The 16992-nt window shown below is 40.7% G+C and overlaps 1 protein-coding gene across 1 annotated transcript; it reads left to right on the top strand.

The window, feature by feature from the left end:
• The first annotated feature begins 90 nt into the window (after positions 1 to 90).
• EPCAM (epithelial cell adhesion molecule) lies at positions 91 to 16533 on the top strand. Its single transcript, XM_088026628.1, has 10 exons — positions 91 to 96; positions 2287 to 3559; positions 5775 to 5882; positions 6166 to 6412; positions 7378 to 7443; positions 9287 to 9350; positions 10746 to 10847; positions 12328 to 12528; positions 14415 to 14459; positions 16086 to 16533. The coding sequence occupies exons 1-10, from the start codon at positions 91 to 93 to the stop codon at positions 16125 to 16127; spliced, it is 2154 nt and encodes a 717-aa protein (XP_087882754.1). The 3' UTR covers positions 16128 to 16533.
• Positions 16534 to 16992: the final 459 nt, after the last annotated feature.

The raw sequence follows: 16992 nt of genomic DNA, 5'->3' as shown, positions 1-16992 counted from the left end.
AAATAAAAAATAAAAAAGCCAAAACTATGAAAGTTCTAGAAGAAAATGGTAAGACAACAAAACGTGGGATGATTTCCACATAATGGAGAGATGTGGGTAAGAGGCTTTGTAAGAGAAAAATAGTCTTCTACAGTGGAATATGAATAGATACCACATGAAACAGGAGAAAAAGCAGCTAAAAACAAAGTGGTTGCCTCTAGTGGAACAAGAATCAGTATGGTGAAGGGAGCTCCTATTTTTTATTTTAAATTTTGTGGGACTACTTGACCTTTATACTGTGTACATGCATTTCTTTGATAAAAGTAAAAAAATCTACTGTATTATTTTTAATTACAATAGATATCACCTAATAAGCATCTACATATTAACGTACTAAACAGTGTACTAAGTATTATGTAGCGCTTTATATTTTATAAAAGAATTTCAAGGGTCCAAAGATATGAAAAAGGGTTTTTTTCATGGTTAGGGGTTAAAAGTTTTGCTTTGGAAACAAAGTTAATTTTTTTTTAATGACAGATAAAATGACACTTGATAAAAATTATACCCATACATATATTAAGGGGGACTCTAAATACACAAATGCAAACTCGTTTTATAAACCTAAACCAAACTAAGTAATATCCTCCATTTTACAAAGAATAAATCCTATGAACCTGATTCTTTAGGATATGTGAGTAGAATTAATGAACAGGTAGCATGAATACCAAACCATTAACAACGATTATCTAGGATTTCGTTTTCTGGATAGTGGTCAAGAACTTTCATTCTTCATTCTTTTTTTCTTTTTTTAAAGATTTTATTATTTTTATTTATTTTTTAAAAAGATTTTATTTATTTATTTGACAGAGAGAGACACAGCAAGAGAGGTTCGGGACACAAGCAGGGGGAGTGGGAGAGGGAGAAGCAAGCTTCCTGCCGATCAGGGAGCCTGCTGCGGGGCTCGATCCCAGGATGCGGGGCTCGATCCCAGGATCCTGGGATCATGACCTGAGCCGAACGCAGATGGTTAACAACTGAGCCACCCAGGTGCCCCTAAAGATTTTATTTTTTAAGTAGTCCCTACACCCAACATGGGGCTCAAACTTAAATCCCCAGATCAAGAGTTGCCTGCTCTACCGATTGAGCCAGCCAGGTGCCCCTCATTTTTCATTTTATATAATGTACTTTTGTTTTCTACCAATATATTACTCATGAAATAACAACAAAAAAAATTTTTTTAAGAGAGGGAGGCGAGAAGCAGAGGGAGATGCAGAGAGAGAGAATCTTAAGCAGGTTCCACCCCCAGTGCAAGCCAGACACTGGGCTCAATCTCACAACCCTTAAGATCATGACCTGAGGGGCGCCTGGGTGGCTCAGTTGTTAATCATCTGCCTTCAGCTCAGGTCATGATCTCAGGGTCCTGGGATCGAGCCCCGCTTCCGGCTCCCCGCTCAGCGGGGAGACTGCTTCTCCCTCTCCCACTCCCCCTGCTGTGTTCCCTCTCTCGCTGTGTCTCTCTGTCAAATAAATAAATAAAATCTTAAAAAAAAAAAAAGATCATGACCTGAGCTGAAATGGGAGTCTGACACTTAACAGACTAAGCCACCCAGGTGCCCCAAAATAAAAAAAATTTTAAGAACTAGCAATCCTTTATAGTAAATGTTTACACATTACACTTCCCTTGCCCATTTTCAAGAATAACATTTATCCCATTTAAGGTTTCATTAAATTCACATATTATAGGTACGCACGGGCACACATGCACACACACACTCTAAAATCTATGTGAAGAAACTACTATAGGATATTAACTAGGTAATTTTCTTAAAGAAAAAGTAAGGTAGTAGTTAGGTAACTAGGTAATTTTTCTTAAATTTTCTAATTGTTTTTTAAGCAACATGATTCTTTTCTCCAATGCTGATTATATGTAATATGATATAGTTTTACTTTAGAAGTATCCCTGGGGCGCCTAGGTGGCTCAGTTGGTTAAATGTCAGACTCGGATCTCAATCTCATGGTTGTGAATTCAAGCCCAGTGTTGGGCTCCATGCTGGGCATGGAGTCTACTTAAAAGAAAAAAAAAAGTATCCCTTACATAGTCAAGAAAAAGTCATAACCAAAATCCCTATTCAACCAATATTTTGTACTACCCATATATATACATTGTACTACATATATATATATATATATACAGGCGTGCCCGTCAACTTTTTTTTTTATTGTGGTTTGGACGCTACTCCCGCTTTCCTTCGCAGTCCATTTTAGCTTCCACCTTCCTCTTCCCAGACCTCTCACTCTTTCCTTCAGGCCCCATTTCTTCAAGGTTTCAGCGTCGTGCTCCCTCTAGTAAAAGGAAGACTCAAGTTTTTCTCCGTGGCCACCAAGGGTCCTTGCCAACTGTCACGGCCGCAGCCCACCGCCCTTCCAGCCCCCACGGACTGCCTCAGGAGGAAGCACCTGCTGGCCGCGCGGGGTTGGGCACCGCCCGCGAACACCTGGGGAGGGGGTGGCGCCCAGAAAGCCGCGCCGGGTGTGGGGGAAGGGCGCTGGCTCCCTCGCGTCCGCCCCCAGGCGGTGACTCACCGCCGGGGACCTGCGGACAGAGGTGAGCAGCCTGGGGCAGGGCCCGGGAGGCGGGGCCGCCAGGTCAGGCAGGTCTGCTCCGCCCCGCCGCGCCCGCAGAGTGCGCAGTCCCTCGGCGAGCTCGCGCCGTCCTCCTGGCAGCACTCGCCGCCGTCCTTCCGACGCGGACCCGTGCGTCCCAGGCCTCGCGTCCCCGGACGGCCAGCGGGCTCCAGGCACCCCGCTCCCTCCACGCGCCTTCCCGCGAACCCCCAGCCCGCCTCGCGCCCCTCTCGACGACGCGCGCGCACTATGGCGCGCCCCCAGGTCCTCGCGTTCGGGCTCCTGTTCGCGGCGGCCACCTTGGCGGTGGCCATGGCTCTTAAACGTAAGAAGCAGAGCTGTGGGCTTGGGCCGGGCGGGGGCGTCCCTCGGCATCCGAGACGGAGATGGTGGTGGAGGGGCTGCGGCAGCCCAGGTCCTCTGCGCAGGAGGCGGCGGGAAGGCGCCCGTTCGCACGGCCGCGAGGGAGCCTACTCGCTTCGCCGCTTTGCCCTGCTCTCCAGGAAAATGGCCCGCAACAGTGGCGGGGGGCAGGCAGGGAACGGAGTGGCCACGTCCGGGGACTTCTCGGCCTCGGAACGGGCCAGGACGGCCCAGGGCGGCGCCGTGGCCGCACGCCGTCTGGGCGCGCCCACCTCCTCGGGCCGGGCGCGCGCCTGGGGTCCTAGCGTGGCAGAAACTAGCAGCCGCGGGGAGAGGAGGGGAGTCGGCGGCCAGCAACCGCTGGCCTGCCCCTCCCCTGGGCACCTGTGGCTGGCCCCGGATATGGGTCTCGGGCGGGGACAGGTAGCTGCAGGGAGGCCGCCGGGGCCGCCACGCACCTGCGCGCGGGAGCAAGTCCTCCTGGGCCTTCAGGACCTCGCGTGTGAGTGTGGGTGCTTCCCCTTTTTTAAGGATCGTGTAGGTAATGCCAAGTTTATTGTAGGGAAACCAGAAATACCGATACCTGTACAGAGTAAGAACAAAAACCAATCCACAATCCCAACACTTCAAGAGAATCCCATTATTAACCCCAGTATATTTTTCTTTTAGACATTGCTGTAAACATTGCCCTAAACCGAAACACAGTTTTATATCTTTTGTGTGTATATGTGTTTTTACTCCCACATAACATCCAGAGTTTTCCATTTCTTTTAGTCTTGGAAATTGCGATGTAAGTGGTGACGGAACAGTCTCTGGTGTGGAAGGTCGCGCCCATATCCACATATTGGGCATGTGGTTTGATTACAGTTTTCTTAGTTTGGAATAAACATCTTGTCTGCCATCTCTTGATGTTTTGTAAGAAAGTGGCAGTTGGCCAGAGCTTTCTGGAAAGGAGACCTTCACCAACAGCGCATGGGCCAAATTAATTACACATTCAAAATAATGCGGTTTAATCAGCTCCTGTTTTTCTAGCTTCAGTCCAAGGCTAAGTACTTAATCTTAAATTTCTTTAAAGTGATGGTAGCTGCTATAGGTTCAGAAAAATCTGTACCTGATTGGTCTGTTTTAAATTTCACATCCCTTGGGCATGGAAAGGTGCTTTCGAGCCGTGGTATAGTAGAGTGCTGCATAAGGTTTTAACTCCTTGAGGACAGCCACTATCTCCTTTTGTGATCCCAATACTGAGTTTAGTGCTGGATGGATTTTAGAGGTGGTTCATATTAATTATAACTTAAACAGGGAATAGGGCGCCTGGGTGGCTCAGTTGGTTAAGCGACTGCCTTCGGCTCAGGTCATGATCCTGGAGTCCCGGAATCGAGTCCCACATCGGGCTCTCTGCTCAGCAGGGAGTCTGCTTCTCCCTCTGACCCTCTTCCCTCTCGTGCTTTCTATCTCTCATTCTCTCTCTCTCTGAAATAAATAAATAAAATCTTTAAAAAAAAAAAAAACTTAAACAGGGAATAACTAAAGCCAACTTGAGATATGAAGGAGCAATACAAAAATTCTTTGTTTTGTCACTGTTTTTTGTTAATGATTGGGTTCTCTCAGATAGACAATTAAAAGGAATTAAGAGGCGCTTGCCAATTTGAAGTTAAAACAGCTTTTGAAATAGTCAAAGATACAACTTATTTTCAAATATTTATTTGAGAGGGAGTGCGCGTGCGAGAGAGAGAGAGAGAGAGAGAGAGAGAGAGAGAGAGAGAGGGAGGGAGAGAGAGAGGGAGAGAGAGAGGAGCAGGCGGAGGGGCAGAGGGAAAGGGAGAAGCAGACTCCCCCCTGAGCTGGGAGCCTGATGTGTGGGACTCAATCCCAGGACTCAGCCCAAGGCAGTTGCTTAACCAAGTGAGCCACCCAAGTGCCTAAAGATATAACTATTAAACTGGCATTAATATCCAGGATAAGCTGTGTAATATCACTTTCAAAGTTGGGTACTAGAATTTAATTTGGTTAGGAAGGCAACAAACAAAAGTGCCCCCAAGTTCATATGAAAGTATAATTTTTCCAAGATAAAAAATTGCCCAAGGGTTGACTGTATTACCAGTAAGCTCAAAAGCAAGCATCTCTTTTTAAGAAAATGGGCTGGGAAGAGGGAGGAAATGTGAGTTATTCCAGATCCTAGAATTGGAATTGTTGTTTTTCGGGAAAAGAGTCAGTAGCTAACAAGCAGGTTTTGTCTAGCAGTACCCGAGGAGGGAAGGATCTGAGACTGGGAGTAGTATCATCATGGAGGCAAAGCTGAATATGATGTTTAAAGGGCTGTGTTATTGACTTAAAAAAAATCAAAATGGGAATGCATGCAAATTAGACTATGTGTCTGTATAATATATAAACTATTCACCATAGTATCAGCCACTCAAATTACAGCTGAAAAATAAAACAAATTGCAGCTTAAAAATAAAACATTTTAGGGCGCCTGGGTGGCTCAGTCGGTTAAGCGTCTGCCTTTGGCTCAGGTCATGGTCCCAGGGTCCTGGGATCGAGCCCTGCATCGGGCTCCCTGCTCGGGCTCCCTGCTCGGCGGGGAGCCTGCTTCTCCCTCTGCCTCTGCTATTCTGCCTACTTCTGCGCTTGCTCGCTCTCTCTCTCTGTCAAATAAATAAAATCTTTAAAAAAAAAAATAAAACATTTTAAGGCTTTGTGGCTCTGTAACTTAGGCATTATTGTTAGAGTATAATTTAGCTGAGACACCAGAGTTCATAGTTGGATTCACATTTTAAAATGGGATTTTGTTTTTTTGATTTATCTAGCATGTGTCTGTGACACGTACAAACTGACCACAAACTGCTCTTTGAACATAAATGGTCTGTGCGAGTGTACTTCACTTGGTGCACAAAATTCCGTCATTTGCTCAAAACGTGAGTAGAATTATCCTCATTGCCTTTAAGTTGTATTTTGACTTAGCCTTCTTTAATTGACGTGTCTCGAGTCGGGAGGCATTTTTTGGGCTCAAATTTGAATCATGTTCTTTTGTCAAAATTATCTCATAGCTGAAGCTTTTTAAAATTGAGAAAGTGAACATGGGAACACATAAGTCTGCAATAATCTTTGGCTGTGGGAGTTTGGAGTTAAATTAAAATTTTTTTCCTTAAGCATAAAACTGCAGTTATTTTTCAACGTGACATTAAGCTTTCTTTACAGTGGCAACCAAATGTTTGGTGATGAAGGCAGAAATGACCCGCTCAAAGTCTGGGAGAAGAGTGAGACCTGAGGGGGCTTTCCAGAATAATGATGGGCTCTATGATCCTGACTGTGATGAGAAGGGGCTCTTTAAAGCCAAGCAGTGCAATGGCACCACCACGTGCTGGTGTGTGAACACTGCGGGGGTCCGAAGAACGGATAAGGATAATGACGATGAAATATCCTGCTCCGAACGAGTGAGGACCTAGTGAGTTGGGCTGCCCGTGTTCTTGTTTTCATGCTTTTCAGTTTCATTTAAGTAAATTTATTTTTGAATATGTAATATGATTTGGTGGTTTAGAATTCAAAAGAAAGGGAAGGGTATGTAAACAGTGCAAAGTTTCCATTTTATCTCACCCCCCCATACCCAGTTTACCTCCACAGAAATGGTCACCAGTTTGTTATAGAACCTTCCAGAGATATTTAATGAATTCACTAGCAATATGTATTTCTTATTTAAAAATTTTTCCTTGTGGTAGCATACTAAACATGGTTTTCCTCTTCAGTTTTTCCTTAACACTGATCAGATTTGAAAGTTGGATTAGTGTTAAATGTATATGAAAAATTCAAGTTGTTTATATATTTGCTCATTTATTGTGTTTTAAAACGAGGTATGTTTACTCCTGAAACCAGTATTGCACTGTATGTTAACTAACTAGAATTTAATTAAAAATAAAAATAATAAAACCAAAGTATGGTTGTCTCAGATTTATACAGTAAAAAGGAACAGAAACACACTCAAGCTAGCTTAAGCAAAAGAGGTTTTATTAAAAGTGACTAGAGCTGAAAAGTCATCCAGACCAAGGCAGGCACTCTCTCCTTTGGTCTTCTGGAGCCTCATGGTCACTTTTCTGTCTCTCTCTGCCTTTTTATCTCTTCCCTTGAATGTGGCCTAGCATGACCAGCTAAGCCTTGGCTTTACATGATCTTGAGTATTGTGGCCCAAAGTCAGGGGTTGACCTGTTCGAAAGGGTGTTTTCTCCTGGATGAGTGCTTTATGAGCAATGTGTGGGGGCCAAGGAAGAAATGAAGGGCAAACCTATTGCATGAATCCTTTTCTGTTGATTGTACTGTAGTTCCACTTGGGAATTTTGCTATTAGCTTATTAGGAAAAGACTATAGAAGGCTGAGTTGTTATAGTCAATCATTAAATACTGTCTTTTTACTTTACAGCTGGATAATCATTGAACTAAAGCACAAAACAAGAGAAACACCTTATGATACGGAAAGTTTGAGGACGTACGTACTGTTAAGTGCATTATACTTGCACAGTTGGTACTCAGGTCTTCATTCTAAGCCATTAGAAACACTAAAACAAGTCTTAATGCTTTTTTATATTTGTGAAAAAATAAAATACTATAATGTTTTAACCTTATTTTGAAATAGTTGCAAGAATAGTAGATTCCTGTAGTACTCTTCACTCAGACTCACCAATGAACATTTTGCCCCGTTTTCTTTTTATATGTGTGTGTCTGTACTTTATATATCTACCCACACATGTATAGATATTTTTTCCCAGAACCATTTGAGAGCAAGTTGTAGATGTCATGCCCCTTTACCCCTAAATACTTTAGTCTATCTTTTCCTAGGAATAAAAGGCACTCTCTTTTTTTCTTTTCTTTCTTTCGTTCTCTTTCTTGTAATCTCTATGCCCAATGTGGGATTTGAACTCATGACCCCAAGATAAGAGTTGCATGCTCTACCAGCTGAGCCAGCCAGGCTCCCCAAAAGGCACTCTGTTTTGTAACCACTCTACAGTTACCAAATTCAGGAAATTTAATGTTAACACCATATTGTGCCAGTTTTCCCAATGTTGATCTTTATGGTAATTTTTTTTTCCCCTTTCACCCAGAACTCAATCTAAGATCATGTATTGCATTTAGTTGTGATGCTTTATTCTCTTTTAATATGGAACACTGTCTTGGCTTTTCTTGATCCTTCATGATGTTGATATTTTTGAGGAGTATAGGCAAATTATTTCATAAAATGTCCCCCAGATTTGGATTTACCTGATGTGTCCTCATAATTAAATCCAGGTTAAGCTTTTTTTTTTTTTTTTAAGATTTTATTTGAGAGAGAGAGAGTACATGAGAGGGGGTAGGGTCAGAGGGAGAAGCAAACTCCCTGCTGAGCAGGGAGCACAATGCAGGACTCGATCCCCGGACTCCAGGATCATGACCTGAGCTGAAGGCAGTTGCTAAACCACCTGAGCCACCCAGGCGCCCCAGGTTAAGCATTTTTGACAGAAAAACTACATAAGTGATCCTATGTCCTTCTCAGTACCTCACATCGGGAAGCGCATGATGTCTTCTTGTCTCTTTATTAGTGATGTTAACTTTGATTAAGGGAATATCTATCAGGTTTGTAATGTTACTGGTTACCTCTTTGTAATAATTTTTTTGGGGGGGCACCTGGGTGGCCCAGTCGTTAAGCGTCTTGCCTTCGGCTCAGGTCATGATCCCAGGGTCCTGGGATCGAGCCCTGCATCGGGCTCCCTGCTTAGTGGAAGCCTGCTTCTCCCTCTCCCACTCCCCCTGCTTGTGTTCCCTCTCTCGCTGTGTCTCTCTCTGTCAAATAAATAAATAAAATCTTTAAAAAATAACAATTTTTTTTCAATTTTTTAAAAAGATTTTATTTATTTGAGAGAAAGAAAGAGTGCACAAGCAAGGGGAAGGGCAGAGGGAGAAGGAGACACCTTGCTGAGCAGGGAGCCCAACACAGGGGTCAATCCCAGGACCCTGGGATCATAACCTGAGCTGAAGGCAGAGATTTAGCCAACTGAGCCACTCAGATGCCCCACCTCTTTATAATTAATAAATATAATCTGTGGGCAGATACTGGGATCCTGCATAAATATCCTGTTTCTAATCAAACTAGAACTGAACAGTTTTAGCATCAATGGATGATTCTAGCATGAATCAATTACTATGATAGTTGCAAAATGGCATAACATTTTTAAAACAAGTTTGATTAATGACAATTCTAGAGCTTGAACTACCTGCTTAGTTAAAAAGTAGTGCTTCTTAAAACATAGTGCTGCTTAATGTTGTGTAGTACTAAACAGATTTTTAATTATTTACAGTGCACTTCTGGAGATAATCACAACTCGTTACCAACTGGATCCAAAATATATCACAAATATTCTGGTAAGATTTTTGTTTTTAATAAATGAGCTCTAGCAGGAAGTTAGTGGGATAGAATGGTTTGGGTATGACTTTTGGTAGTGGTTAAACTGCAATTGAATACAGTTTAAACCCTGGACACTTAATAATTCAAATTTCCTTGAGTTGTTGTTTTCCTTCCATAGCCTTTGAATACCTCAGTTTTACCCTTAAGGAAAATGTAGTATCTCTGGTTGAAAAATACCTGAATATGTGATGGAACTTTTTTAAGGCAGAAAATTAATGTTATTTTTAAGGACAGGAGGGAATATACTTTTTTGCTCCTTAAAAGCAGAACATGGTAAATGCATATTGCATTTTGGATTGCATTTCTTTAGCATTTTATTTATTTTTTTAAGATTTTATTTAAGAGAGAGAGAGAGAGTGTGCAGCAAACACAGAGGGAGAAGCAGACTCCCCACTAAACAGGGAGCCCAATGTTGGGCTCCGTCCCACGACCCTGAGATCATGACCTGAGCTGAAGGCAGATGCTTATCCAACTGAGCCACCCAGGCGCCCCTAGCATTTTATTTTTAAAGTAGTCCTAACCAAATAAGATACTTTTTTGTGTGTGTGTTTTCTTTTGTTTTTTTAAAAGTAAGTGCTACAGGGATGCCTGGGTGGCTCAGTGGGTTAAGCGTCTGCCTTCGGCTCAGGTCATGATCCCAGGATCTTGGGATCAAGTCCCGCATCAGGCTCCTTGCTCAGCAGGGAGCCTGTATCTCCCTCTGCCTGCCTCCCTCTCTCACTCTCTCTCTCTGACAAATAAATAAAATCTTTAAAATAAATAAGTAAATAAAAATAAAAGTAAGTTCTACAACTAATGTGAGGCTTGAACTCATGACCCTGAGATCAAGAGTCGTATGCTCTAGGGACTGAGACAGCCAGGCACTCTCAACTAAAATGTTTGGGTTTTTTTTCTAATAAGATACTTTATTTTTTAAAAAAAAAGATTTTATTTATTTATTTGACAGTACAAGCAAGGTGAGTGACAGGCAGAAGAGAGGGAGAAGTAGGCTCCCCGCTCAGCAGGGAGCCTGATGGAGGGGGCTTCACCCTTACCCGACTGAGCCACCCAGGCGCCCTCAAAAAAGATATTTTAATACCTTGTTTTAAATTTTTTTTCAAGGGAAGAAAATACTCTTTTGAAAAGAAAATAGGCATCATCATTACCTTTAGTTGCATTGCTGTCTTATTTCCCTTGGAGAGATTTTAAAACCTCCCAAAGATTTGTAAATTATTTGTACCAAGTGGAAAGGAACACTGACAGATGTAGATTACAGAAAATCAAAAACTGAATATTCTGATTTTTGAACCATGATATTTTTACATGATTTTGGTTGTATTGATATTAATTTGTATTTTTTATTTTTCACCCAGTATGAAAATGATCTTATCACTATTGATCTGATGCAAAATTCATCTCAGAAAACTCAGAATGATGTGGACATAGCTGACGTGGCTTACTATTTTGAAAAAGATGTGCGTATAATCTTCCTTATTTTATTCCTGTGTTTAGAAATGTAATGTTGTCTGTCATGCCTCAATGGATTTAAGATCTTTCATCTTCTTTTTCTCCACTTACACATCAACCACACCTCTGTTCTCCCAAGTGGTTCTTGTGCTGCAGTTAACTTCGTCCTCATCCCTCCCATGCATCTTTCTCACCCACCTTTCTGACCTGTTTGTTGTATATTTATGCCTTTTTTTCCAGTTCTTTTACCTAAAATGTTTTCTCTCATAATTCTTACCTATTGCATCCTTGATCGTTACTCAGTGTGTGTGTATAGCCTTCCCCATTATAATGTCCGTGAACAAGAGGTTATGTAAGAAATGCTGTGTCACTAGTGTGATTAAAATAATTTGTTTCTACTTTAATATATTATCAAAAAAATAAATAAACTTTAGGGGCGCCTGGGTGACTCAGTCGTTAGGCGTCTGCCTTCGGCTCAGGTCATGATCCCAGGGCCCTGGGATGGAGCCCCGCATCGGGCTCCCTGCTCAGCGGGAAGCCTGCTTCTCCCTTTTCTCTTTCCCTCTGACTCCCCCTGCTTGTGTTCCCTCTCTTGTGCTGTCTCTCTCTCTCTCTCTCTCTGTCAAATAAATAAATAAAATCTTTAAAAAACTACAAGTAAATTAACAAATTTTAATATGTTCTAAGTGAGCCATTTTCTTTTTTTTTTTAAAGATTTTATTTATTTATTTATTTATTTATTTGAAAGAGAGAATGAGAGAGAGAGAGAGAGAGAGCATGAGGGGGGGAAGGTCAGAGGGAGAAACAGACTCCCTGCTGAGCAGGGAGCCCGATGTGGGACTCGATCCCGGGACTCCGGGATCATGACCTGAGCCGAAGGCAGACGCTGAACCAACTGAGCCACCCAGGCGCCCCTAAGTGAGCCATTTTCTGATGAAACCTGGGATTTTCTCCAAAATAAACTGGCCCAGGGGGAGGGGGAAGGAAGGAAGGATGAAACCAAGAATGGATTGAAGAAGGTTGGCCATGTATTTATATTGTTGAATCCGGGATGATAGGGATAATGGGACTTCATTATACTATTCTTTCTACTTTCATATATGTTTGAAAATTTCTCACAATAAAGTTTTTTTAAAGTTTGAGCGCATGAGAGTATTACCATTGAAACCACAAAGATCCTTGACAGCAGTTCTTTCAGTGTAGAATTGACAAGTAATTCTGTGTGGCCATGGTGGATTTTCTTTTTCTTTTTCTTTTTTTTTTTTTAAGATTTTATTTATTCATTTTGAGAGAGAGAGAGACAGAGAGAGCACAAGCAGAGGGAGAAGGAGTAGCAGACTCCCCGCTGAGCCCGACGCGGGGCTCCATCCCAGGACCCTGGGATCATGACCTGAGCTGAAGGCAGACGCTTAACGACTGAGCCCCACAGGCGTCCCCATGGTGGGTTTTCTTAAATATTTTAAATTGCTTTTCTCCTTCTCAATACAGGTTAAAGACGAATCCTTGTTCCATTCCGGTAGAATGGACCTGAAAGTAAACGGGGAACAATTGGATCTGGATCCCGGTCGAACTGCAATTTACTATGTTGATGAAAAACCACCTGAATTTTCAATGCAGGGTCTACAAGCCGGTATTATTGCGGTCATTGTGGTTGTGACCCTAGCAGTTATTGCTGGAATCATTGTGCTGGTGAGTATAGAACTAGTCAGCTTTCCCTTGAGGACAATATTCTTCCAAGAAAAGGCGACAGCATAAGATCCATGTTCTACATCCGTGTTCTAGAACATATTAATGAAACAAAAGCTTCATTTTTTTATAATTTGGTATAGTGAACGAATCTCTTGAATCTGGTCCTTTTTTATAAAACAGTCCGTTTCTGAAGCAAGAAAGGATACTAATCTGAGAAAAGCTCGTAGCCAAGCCCCTCACAGGCCAGTTACGTGGCCATCAGGCGACAAGTGTCCATCAGTTCTCTCGCCGCAGTCTACCAGTCCTGCCAACGTCAGTGCAAAATCCCTGAACTCCCAAACCATTGGACGAAATGCAACAACAGAACCCAATTAACATTAGCATGGAAAGGATTGAAAGTGGTAAATATGAAGAGCAGTTCTAAACAAAAGATTTACAAATTGAATTTAGCAGTGCTTCAGCAGAACAAGGTACTACCTGAACGGACAGGGTTTATTTTAGATGTAAGGATGCTCCAGCATTAGAAATCTTAACAACATAGCAGAATTCAGAAATACATTTGATGGTATGTGGGAACTTAGATTTTCGGTTCAATGGAATTATACTTGGCTCTCCATCTGGAAGAAAAAAATGTTGCATTCCTATTTGACCCCACCGTGGTGGGCCATATTGCCCACCTGTGTGAATGGCACATCATGGACAGTGCACCCATTTTCAAACCCAAATTCCAGATGGATTATAGTCCAAAATGTTAAAAAATGAGAACAAATTTCAAAATTAATTTAGGAAATGTTTGTACAACCTTGTGGTAAAGGGAACCAAGTAAGGCAAGAAATCTGGAATCCATGAATGAAAAGATACATATTTGACTGAATTGAAATTAAACATTTTATATGGCAAAGATACCGTAAAGTGAAAAATGTCAATGTTCGGTTGGGGGAAAATCTCCATGATGCATAAAATAAAAAAGGTTGTTATGCATAATACATAATTAGTTCTTACAAATTGATGAGAAAATTAAACAATAGCAAAAGGCATGGATAGATGATTTACAGAAGAAATCCAGATGGGAAATAAGCACAAGAGAATCATAGAAATCAAATTGTCTCATAGAAACAAAAGCACAGGTTCTTAAGAAGCATGGTCAAGGTTATATATTGTGGTGTTGCCAGGAAGGATGAATCTGGAAATAACTTGTGTGTACGTCTGTGGGAGAACGGATGAGTAGATTGTAGAATATCCATGGTATGGAGTAAAGTTATTAAAAAGAATGAGCACAATCTATAGCTTTTGATCTGGAAAGGTTCCTGTGATGTGGATACAGACTGTGCAAAGAGAGAAATGATACTGTATTATCCCATTTTTTTAGACTGCCCCCCGTTTCCCAAAACTCATGCACATATGTTTTTGTGTATATTTTCATGAGGATGGAACAAAATGTGGAAGGATGCATACCAGGCTGTTGGATTTTATTAAAGATTATTCATGGTTTTCTCAGTGCAACTTTTTTTGTTTCCCTGGTTGTGTTACGCTTTTTGTTGTTGTTCCAAAAGATTTTGGTTTAGCAGGGGAGGAGGTCTTGAAAGTTTTTTTGATTTTTTTTTTTTTTTAAATATAATATTCAGTGTTACATTAGTTTAGTTTCAGGTGTACAACATAGGATTCAGCAATTCTATACATTACTCAGTGCACCTCATGATAAGTGTAGGCTTTTTTTTCTTTTAGTTTAGTAGGGAAATTTTAATTTAAGAAATAACATCTGTGGATAGATTTGTAAGTTAAATTTGTTCAGATAGGAATTATATCCATTAAAATATGTGTCAATTTAGATCAACTTTTTCTTTGGATAGCAGTTCTAAAATAGTAATCATTTTTCTTCCATTCAGGTTATTTCCAGAAAGAACAGAATGGCAAAGTATGAGAAGGCTGAGGTAAATGGATTACTTTATAAAAAGCCCCTTTTCTAATCTCTTACTCTTGATAATCATTGTACCTTCCAAGACACTGATAGGACTCAATTATACTGGAGCCCCTTTATAGTGTAGTTCTTAGGGTCTGTCTTTCAATGCTCCCTTACTTACATTCCTTTTTTTTTTTTTTTTTTAAGATTTTATTTATTGAGAGAGCAAACACAGCGGGGGGGAGGGGCAGAGGGAGAAGCAGACACCCCGCTGAGGGGATACAGGACGCGGGGCTCGATCCCAGGACCCTGAGATCATGACATGACCCAAAAGCAGACACTTAACCAGCTGAGCCAAGGTGCCCCTTAACTGCATTCTCTTGCGTGAGATCCACAGCAGGCCAGCTGATACTGAGTTCTGTCTCAGAGTAGTGGGATAGGAAGCCTGCGAGTTTTGTTTGATAAAGTGTCAACTTTTAGTAGGGTCTTTTAGAGGCATACTCTATAGATTCATGTTAGAGAAACTCCATGGGACTGAAGACCTGATTCACTGTCTCTATGCCAGTGAAATCATCATTAAAAAAGACCTTAGTTTATGTCCTAGTGGATCAGTTGCATGCTAACTAGTCATGTACATTAGTGTGGAAACAAACTGTCGGATCGTTAGTGTGTCAGCCACTTGGATATGAAACATACTTGTTCCTGAACCCTGTCAGTAACATTTTCAGTACACCCACCAATTTTTATATATTTATGCATTTATTTGTATAGTATATGTACTTTTTACTAATATTTTACCAAGAAATTTTTATATATTATGCATTTATTTGTATATATGTACTTTTTACTAATATTTTACCAAGAAATACAGAAATGTAAAAGAATATTGAGAACAACCCAATAGAACTAGAAAGTTGTAAATTTTTTTCCCATACCATAGTTGATCATCTGGCTTACCTGGTTTGGTGACCATAGGTCTAGGGGATAGACTCTCCCTGAACTGAAGCATAACAGAAAGTGGAATGACAATGTATTATAGTGGTTAAGAGCAATATAGATGTGGGTTTGACCACTTGTTAGCTGCGTAGGCAAGTTACTTAACTTCTCTAAGCCTCCATGTTTTCCTTATCTATAAACTGGGGATAATATTACAGACCCGTTGTAAGGATTAAACAAAGTAGAGTGTATAAAGTATTGGTCCCATGCATGCCACATAGTAGAATGTTTGCCAGCATTGGTAGTTTCCGTCATCGCGTCTCAGCTCTGCCCGTAACTAATTGTGTGATCTGGGACAAGTCACCTAATTCTGAACTTCAGTTTCCTCATCTATAAAATTAAAAGATTGATGATAGAAAATAAGATTCTTACTGGATGTAAAAATGGCATACATCTAATAAAGACCTTATCCGTTCTTACAGATGTAGCTCACCTGCTGCTTCCCCTGTCACTTTGACCCACCTTACCTCCAAATAACAGTTTGGGTCATGCCTTCAGTGTGTGCTTCCTTGTAGTACATTTTTCTCTTTCTCCAAATAAGGCTCATAAATGTGGGAGATAATCATCTTGCTTTCCTCTTTTTTTTTTTTTTAACTATTTTCAAGATGAACGAAAGGTTGGAAAATTACTTAAAATTTTTTCTCTTTTTCTTCTATTTCAGATAAAGGAGATGGGTGAGATGCATAGGGAACTCAATGCATAATGACTATAAATTGAAGAGTAACTACAAGAAGGGAAATTAGCAGATTGCAAGTGTATGAGCATGGGACAGAGATCTTTGAGGACCACTATTTTGCTAGTTAACATCTTCATCTACAGTGAAACCTGTACTCAGTATATAAACAGCTTCAAATTGACTCTACCAATCTTAAAATTTGACCACAGGGTCCTATCTTTGCAGATCTGATATAAAACCCAGAACTTGGACTGCATAGTTAAAATTATTTATGCCTAACATTGAGGTGTGTGCCTTAAGTATGCTTCCACAGTAGAGTTTCAATGATGCTGTCTCATCCATTTGTGATTGAAAGCTGCCTATCTACTTACTTTGAGTCTTGTACATATAAACTTTTTTTTTACAAACTGAAATAAAACATTTTAAAACTGAATTTCCTAACTTTGAATCATTGAATCAAATTTCATAGTGTACACATAAGGTAACAGGTTGAAAAATGCTCTGAATGCGAACTACAAATTAGAGTTTTGTATGAGTACTTATAATCGTGTATTTAATAGAAAATGTATAACCTAAAATATGTAACTTCTAACAGGAAAATCAAACAATTTTATTCTGAATGAATCTAAGGTTCTGTTTTAAACAAATCAGCACTTTGGCAAACACTTAAGCCTTGGGGCAAAACTGATGGAGAATGTTGTGAACCATGAGTGCTGTGCTTGGTTGAATTAAAGCACCAGTCATTCAACATCTTACGTAATGAGTAATTGTAGTACAAACACATTTTATATGAAGTTAAAGTATCCTGAAGTATTTTGCTTTCAATAGGAAATTTTTTAAAACACTTTGAAAAGAACAACATTAAAGAAAATGTAAAAGCTAGATTGAACAC

The sequence above is a fragment of the Eumetopias jubatus genome, unplaced genomic scaffold, assembly GCF_037043125.1.
Source record: "Eumetopias jubatus isolate StellerSeaLion01/CBP00866 unplaced genomic scaffold, mEumJub1_p1.0 scaffold_9, whole genome shotgun sequence".
Taxonomy (NCBI): Eukaryota; Metazoa; Chordata; class Mammalia; order Carnivora; family Otariidae; genus Eumetopias; species Eumetopias jubatus.
Note: the sequence above shows the minus strand (reverse complement) of the source record. Positions and strands in the feature narration are given on the sequence as shown.